Genomic DNA, 8403 nt, shown 5'->3' on the forward strand with positions numbered 1-8403 from the left:
TGCAGGTCTCAGGTGGACGTTGTGTCAACCAGAAGTGAGCAGACTTTCAGTTCCTGCCCTGAGAGTCTTCAAAGAGATAATCAAAGAGGATGTCTGCACTTAGCTCAGCCGTCTAGCGCTGACGGTTCATGAGCAGCTGTGAGGGAGGGCATTTATATTTTACAATGTGCCTCATCATGTGGCCTTTGCATGTGGTGCGGGACTTTCATTATTAGTTCATGTTTTTGCTCCTATAGGCCTAAAAACAAACAAACAAAAATAACGTGTTCAGCAGCATCGATGTCCGTTAAATGTGTGATATTTACATTTAGAAGCGTTGACGAGTGTCAGAGGAAGAAGTGATCATGAGGCTGGGCAGTATCGCTGAAACGTCTGTTACGATAAAATGTTTCATGTCGGTAAATATAACCGATAATTATTGCTCATTTTGAAATAATTTTTAATTATAGCCAGAGAAAAAAAATAAAAGATTGTAATTGAGCCACTTTATCCGATTCATCGAGGTAACGATTTAGATGTTAACGCAAGAATGAAAAAAACACATGAAAGGAAATTGACTGATAGAAACAAATAAGACTTATTAATGGTTTTGTATTTCTGCATTTAGAAGAAAGTGAAACCAAGAGGTGCTTAGATGTGGCTCGGGTGGTAGAGCGGGTTGTCCTCCAATCGATCCCCGGCCCCTCCACAGTCCAAGTGTCGTTGGGCAAGACACTGAACCCAAAGTTGCTCCCAATGGCAGGCAGCACCTTGCATGGCGGCTATGGATAGATCAGCTTTGGATAAAAGCCCTACATAAGACAATGATGACGTGGGCCAAGCTGCTGCACTGCAGGGAGCTTCGTTTCTGGAATAGACCCGGTTTCAGCGTACAGAGGCGTCGAGTCTGGAACTTTTTCATCATGTTTTTTCATCATTGTCTGCTTCGAGCTCACAGTACAAGAAAGCAAAACCACTTTTCTTAGTGTATTAACAAAAAGAAAACCTTTTTTTTTTTGTCAGCTCAAGATGAAGTCGTCAACTTTCGTCGTCGTGCAACACATCAAGAGGAAAAAAGTCCCGTTAATGCTTTAATCACGCTTCACAATAGCTTCAAGTTTAGAGTTTGCAGTCGTGTTTGCACCGTAAACAATAGATACGCTAAAAGTTTTCATACATCAGCCAGTTTATCTGCAGGAGCCATTTCTGCCTTTTCCAACACGAGACCACCTGCTGACTCCTCCTCTGAATCGCCTTCGTCAGAAACGCTGGACTTCAGCAGCACAGGAGAGTCCGAACGATCTTTTCTTTAGTAAAATGAGTCAATAGTTGGTTTCACTGAACAAGAAGAAGCTTTATTTAGTGTCTGTTGCTCCCTCCTGATGATTCATTTACATACAAAAGGTGCTTCTAGTAGGAAAACCGTGACCTAATGGTGACGGCGTGAAGCTTTCTGTCTGTCCTACGCTGCTGTTTCTGTCTCGTGGTCGCTCTCTGGCTTCTTTAACTCGTCCCCTCAGTACATGGTGATCTTGTTCATCGTGTTCCTGTTCCAGTTCGGCGTTTCGTGCTCCTGCTTGGCGATGAACCGTGGGCAGCAGGTGAGCTAACGCGGCGCTTAATTAAAGCTAAACGTATTTCTGAATTCTTTTACTGTGTTTCATTCGCCCCGTTTTGCTCTTCCAGGAGGTGCTTCTGAAGTCTGCCTGGGGAATGTTGGAGAACAAGACCAAGACGGACCTGGAGAGCCAGCTGAACTGCTGCGGGCTGCTCAACGTCACCGGCAGCTACGCGCAGTTTGAACAGGACGTGCGAAGCTGCCCCTCTGTGAGTCCTGAACATCACATCTTTAACAAAGACAAACAATAGGAAGAACAGCTCCACACTTGAATGGTTGCGTAACATTCAACATCCGGTTTATCCACTTTATATAAAGTCGGCATCGCAGATCAACGCTGCAGATTTTACAGGATATTTCCAGTTACACAATATGTCCCGCTGAATAAAAGCGTTTCTCTTTTAAGTGCAAAAAAAAAGAAGAGAGAGAGAAAGTAGGCCACTGACTTACAGTTCTTCTCAGAATAGATTTTGGAAGCTAACGCTAGCCTAGCTGACAGATTCGTTGACTCACGCAGCTCTTTTCTTCCGTTTTCTGTGTCTTTGGCTGCAGCCGTGCACAAAGGAAGGTGAGTGTCTGACCTGCGGGGAGAGGATGTTGAATCATGCGACAGAAGCTCTGAAGATCCTCGGGGGCGTCGGACTCTTCTTCAGCTTCACAGAGGTGAGCGTCCGACTCGCAGAAACGTCGGAGTTATTTCGGCACCGTCTCGTAAACAGTCGGCTTCTCGGAGGAGCAAAGATTTCAGATTTCCAGCTCGTCCTGTAGCAGCAGCTTTGATTTCATGCACCTCCTCCTCACAGTCAGAGTCCCTGAACATAAAGTAACCAGAACTGTGTTTTTACCGCATTATTTAAAAGGAATGTTTATGTTTTATGTACCTAATTAGCATATTCATGAGGCTAAGGTTGATAAACACGTGTCCATAGTTTCATGTTTTTTGTTCATGTTTTAGGTTTTAAACAAAAGTAATTCATTCAACAACGGTTGTTCATCATTAACTTTTTTTATTCGGAGATGCAGTTTGTGACTTTCAACACATTATATTTGAATTTTTGAAGCAAAAACAGTTTGGAGTAGTGAGAGTGCCAAATTACAAATATAAAAAATCAATAAAAGAATAATAATAAAATAAAAATGGAAATAAAAAAGAAGAATAAAGAAAATGAAAAATAAATAATGTGGTAATGTAAAGCAATTTTAATTAAAAATGAATCCATACAAGAAAAAGCTAATAAAAGTAGATATATAAATAAAATATTTATATTTTATTCATTTATTTTTTTTATTTATTTCTATAGTTTTTAAAATTCTTTTTATTTTAAATTTTTTTTCTCAATTTTATTTTTTTAAATTTTTTTTGGGATTTTTTTTATTAATTTTTTTATAATGCAATAAGAGCAAAGGAAATATGCGCACAATGACATTCCTACTGCACACATTTTTCTGCGCATATTTCCTTTGCTTTTAAAGCAACATTATAAAAAAAATTTAAAAAATATTATAGAAAAAAAAGAGAAAAATATTGAAAAAAATAAATACAATTTTAAAAAAATAAAAATAAAAAAATACATTAAAAATATATATGTTATTGTTTTTACTATTTTATTTATTTGTCTTTATATTTCTACTTTTATTAGCCTTTACTTTTACGGATTCATTTTTAATTAATATTGCTTTATACTGCCCGGTCAGCTAAATGATCATCACACAATCAATAAAAGGTCACATATGCACCCATTTTAGTCGCAAGTTTCCTTCCTTTGACTTCTCTGACCTGTGCGATCCTTCCCCGGCAGATCCTGGGAGTCTGGCTCGCCGTGCGCTACAGGAACCAGAAGGACCCGCGAGCGAACCCGAGTGCTTTCCTATAGTCTGGTCCCCCGTCGTCGGTGCAGCAGATGCAGTTTCAACACACTGGTACAAAACACAGCAAAATCATGCACACGTAGAGGCCGACACTCAGGCTCACAAACACAACCACCGAACCACTAAAACAACACCGAACGGACGAGCGCACGAAGCACCCGACAGAGAAACCCTTCACCTGAGAAACAACCTGTCCAGACATCCGGAGCTCAACCCGGAACACCCGGACACTCGTGTATGAAAGGACGACTCGCGACAAAGGCCTCGATTCGAGTTCCAGGTTTCCCGATTGCGGCCCCGCTATCTCTGCATGACGCCCGCACAGACCGACCTCGTTGATCTCATTCCACTACCAAATGACTTGTGCGGCAAAAAAAATAACTTGTATGCACCTTGAAATTGTTCCTCTTTAATGTACCACGAATATACTCCTCTGGTCAGTGCCGTCAGTGATGTAATCATGTCCAGCTGAGGGGGAGGAAGGAGACGACGACGCATACTGGACATGTGGTGTAAAGTAGTTTTTTGGATTGTATGTGTATGTTTTTTTGTTTTTCTTTCCGGATGCCACAAATGCCAGGATTAGGATGTAGATTTTGTAGGTAGTCGCTCGTTCCAATATTTATGAACTGTAACTGAGCCAACTAACTCGTAACAGTCAGCGATGCCGACGGACTGCAGCCTCCATGTTGTACATAATCTTTAAACGCCGCCGCCGCCGCCGCCGTAGTTTCCACAGGGTGTTAGTTTTCCCGCCTCTAGCTCGGAGGCTTCGCTTTGCAGGCTCCGCCGGCCTCCGACCCTTCCCGTAATTTAGACATTTCCGTGACGTGGCTTAGTTTAGACTAGAGTGGGTTCAGGTACGTCTCGTTACCTCCTCCATGTAACTGGAAGTAAATCAAACAAAGTGCTGAAATAATCGAGTGAATTTGGCCAAAACTGCTTCTCGCTGATTTAGTTTTTATAGTGTTAATTGTGAGAATGTGCGATTTATTCTTTTTTTTTTTTTTTTTTTTAATAATTTGTGATTCCTTTGTGGAGTTATTTTTTGTTCATCAGTGTTAAAAAGCTTTGTAAAAAAAAAATAAAACAAAAGAACTTGTTAAATATTTTCAGGATCTATTTAAGTTGTACGATGCACACGAAGCAGATGTTATGTTGTAGTTTTAATGCTTGACATTTTGAAGTTTCCTGTCGATAAATAACTGCTCATTAACTGTCTTTTAAGATGTTTTTTTTTTCCTCTTTTGAACTGCTTTTAACTTAAAGGACTAACGAACTTGTAATTACATGTCTTACTTGAACTTGTCACCTTTTGCTGATATGGATTTTTCCTGCTGCTGGTTCTCGTTGGTTTGAACTAAACTGATCTTAAGCGTTATTATGCCATATATCACACCTCACTTTGAATTTGTGTGCACTTGTTATTCAAATGTATCTTGAATTTTTGAGACTTAATTTTCCAAATAAAAAAACCTCAAATTAAACGTTTTCCACGAGTCGTCGGAGTTTTGCGAAAACGATCTGACGTATTTTCATGTAAACCTGGAAAATAATCAGAAAGTTTGAGGATTTAGATGCAATACAAGAAGTTCTGTCTGGTAAAAATGAATAAATATTTTAGTTTTTTTTTTCACAAACTTGTTCTAAAGAAGGTTGTGACTCAAGTTTCCAGCAAGTCTTTGCTCACTAAGCAGCATTGTGAAATCAGGAAACCAGAACCAGAACGAAGTAGAAGTGTGAGATCATTTCCACAAATCATCATCCATCCATCATTTATACACCGCTTAATCCTCACTAGGATCATGGGGGGCTGGAGTCTATCCCAGCTGACTCAGGGTGAAGGCAGGTTCACCTGGACAGGTCACCAGTCTATCACAGGGCTACACTTAGAGACAGACAACCAAGCACACTCACATTCACACCTACGGACAATTTACAATCACCAATTAACCTCAGCATGTTTGTGGACTGTGGGAGGAAGCCGGAGAACCCGGAGAGAACCCACGCTGCACGGGGAGAACATGCAGACTCCACACAGAAAGATCACGGGTGTCCTCACCGGGACGCGAACCAACGACCGTCTGGCTGCGAGGCAATGATACTAACCACCGAGCCACCTTGCAGCCCTACAATGAAGCATGATGGTGGGAATATTCAAGCCTGGTGACCAAGAAGAAGCAGCTTTTTGTTCTTCAGAAACAGATTCCACCTTCTGGTTTGCATCTTAAATTGATGCTGCAGCAGAATAATGAACCGAAACACACCTGGAAGCTTTGACTTGACGGATTCACCTGATTTTACAAGGTTTTTGAAACGTCGTCACATCATGAACTCGACGTATCAGGTTCAAACAAACTTGTGGAGTTGATGCAGTTAATTAAAGCAGAAGAAGGTAAATGGTCTGCACTTATATAGCGCTTTACAATGTGTTTCTCATTCATACACCAATGGCGACAGAGCCGCCATGCAAGGTGCTGCCTGCCATTGGGACCAACTTTGGGTTCAGTTTCTTGCTCAAGGACACTTGGACTGTGGAGGGGTGGGGGATTGAACCACCAAGGAGGACAACCTGCTCTACCACCTGAGCCACAGCCGCCCTTCGAGGCAAACATACTGAAATAGTCCAACATTCATGGACATTTGTCAGGCATTTTCCTCAAACTGTTGAACTCATGTCATCATTTGTAAAGAAAAAAAAATGCATTAAATGTGGAACTAAAGCAAAATAGAAGCATCTTAAACCCCCATCGTAAAGCTACATCCAGTCGTCCTCAGATGTGTTCATATCCTCCCATTAAAGAAGGAAAACAACAGCTTCAGTCACTGAAATAAGCTAAAAGTAATAATAAGTAATAATAAATAAAAAATTTAATGAACGTCATGACATTGTTTTTGAATTGTGTTTCAACAGAAATATTTTTAAAAACAAGCCTGATGGGACCCGTGAACTAATATTTAGTTGAACAACCCTTTGAGCCAATCACTGCCATCATGAGGTGTTTCTGTAACTCTCAGTCAGACTTCTACACCTGTTGACAGGTGTTTGGATTTCACTGCTCATCAGCAAAGTGCTCTGATTTGTCTGGTACAGTTTTATTTTTTAAATGATTCTTTTCCTCCACAATTCAAAATCAATGTCTTATTTCACTAAACTATAATTTAGCAAATTTTTATTTATTATTACTTCTTTCAGTTTCTAATTATTTGAGTCACTGTTGTGAATTTTGTCTTTTCTTTTCTTAGATTTTTATCTGTGTACTTATTGCTTCCTTCAGGTCTCATCCGTATCCACCTGCTGCAACATGTACATTCCCCCCCCTGTGAGGATCAATACCTCAACATGAAACCTCTCTCGTGAGCTGCAGTTCAGCGCCGACGCCACATGATGGCAGTACAGAGCGTGTGCAGCTGCCATTTCTCTTCCCACCATGTGCCGCTCTCCCAGCCCTGCTCTGACATGGCTAAACACCTCGAGACAGGCGCAGAATCCACGCGCCTCCCGTGTGTCTCAACGTTATCGTACAGACCGATTGCATCCAGCTGAAGGTGGATGGCATCGACGCGGCGGCTGTAAAATCAATTTGCTCCGGTAGCGGGTTTTTGATTCCCTGTGATATTCCTTCAGAAGGCCATTAATCCCTTCAGCTGGGCCGGGTCCAGAGATGTGGGGGTGGGTGGGCAGAGCAGAAGGAGAGCTCAAGTACACTCTGATAGCAGAACAGAGGCGAGGGAATCATCCAGATACCTTTCATCCAAGGTTGTCCTAAATGAGGATAAACTGCCCCTCTGCCCTCGTCCTAATGGCCCGTGGCAGACTGTCGCCATGACGCTGCCCCCCCCCTCCACGGAAGGCGTGACCTAATCTCTGGCGTTGGCTTCCACCCTGCAGGTTCACTTTCCTGAGACGCAGGAACATTTATGTAAGTGAAATGTGCCTGCTAAGGGTTTTGGGTCTTGAGTGTTTCCGGGGACCAGCAGCATTATTTTTTATTTTTTATTTTTTTAGTAAACTGCACCACATTTTGCATCTTCCTTGTCCTGTCAGCGTGCTCTCCTGAGGGCCCGGTGCCAGTCCCCACCCCGCCATGCGTGTCCATATGCCGGGTGTATTAGTTTGGAGAAGCTGTGGAGATTCGCACCAACAGGGACGGCCATCTGTCCTCTTACAGATATAGAATGGGCTCCGCGAGCGCATCAAGACAGGATCTTAAAACATTTGGTCCATTATATCACGGCGCTGTGGTGAATGGCTTTTACAGGGGCCTGTCCTATAGACACAACTAATTATATATAGCTCATCAGCATGGGGCACCATAGGGCTGCATTCAGATCAGCAGAGGCCAACTGTTTCCTGTAGAAGAGCATTTCTAGTGGAGGAGGAAGGAAAGTACCAACAGTGCAGCCCATAGAGTAACTCGGGATGACTGAAAAACTGGGAAAGCAAAGGTAAAAAATACACTGAAATATGATTTTTCCAATAAAATGTTTCCACTCTGGCTGTTTTCTGTAGTGTTTTGTGCATCTCAATGTTAGATTAGCATCCAAATGGGAAAAATTTGACTTCAGGCCAAAGAAAAGTCTAATTAAATCAACAAATATGCTCAAAAGCACATAAAGTAACTCTTATAGACTGAAAAACTGTCAGACTAAAGAGTAAAAATACACCAAAGTACAAGGTAGGAAGGCAAACTAAAGAAAAACAAGATTAAAAAAATATACCAAAATACAGTTTTCCAATTAAATGTTTCCACTCTGGCTATTTTCTGCAGTGTTTTGTGCATCTCAAAATCAGATTAGCATCCAAATGGGTAAAATTTGACTTCAGGCCAAAGAAAAGTCTTGTAACAAGCAGATGAAACCAACAGACATGACGTTCAAAATCACATAAAATAACTCACGTAGACTAAAAACTGGCAAAATGAAGAGTAAAAATA

General features: G+C 41.4%; 1 protein-coding gene across 1 annotated transcript in view; it reads left to right on the top strand.

The window, feature by feature from the left end:
- tspan31 (tetraspanin 31) overlaps window positions 1–4957 on the top strand; it is an 11777-nt gene extending 6820 nt beyond the window's left edge. Inside the window, exons 3-6 of the mRNA XM_008293798.1 lie at window positions 1500–1580; window positions 1666–1806; window positions 2150–2260; window positions 3397–4957. Of these exons, the coding sequence (XP_008292020.1) occupies window positions 1500–1580; window positions 1666–1806; window positions 2150–2260; window positions 3397–3471 (408 nt within the window). The 3' untranslated portion in view covers window positions 3472–4957. The remainder of the gene's footprint in view (window positions 1–1499; window positions 1581–1665; window positions 1807–2149; window positions 2261–3396) is intronic.
- Window positions 4958–8403: the final 3446 nt, after the last annotated feature.

The sequence above is a fragment of the Stegastes partitus genome, unplaced genomic scaffold, assembly GCF_000690725.1.
Source record: "Stegastes partitus isolate 25-593 unplaced genomic scaffold, Stegastes_partitus-1.0.2 Scaffold913, whole genome shotgun sequence".
Classification (NCBI taxonomy): Eukaryota; Metazoa; Chordata; class Actinopteri; family Pomacentridae; genus Stegastes; species Stegastes partitus.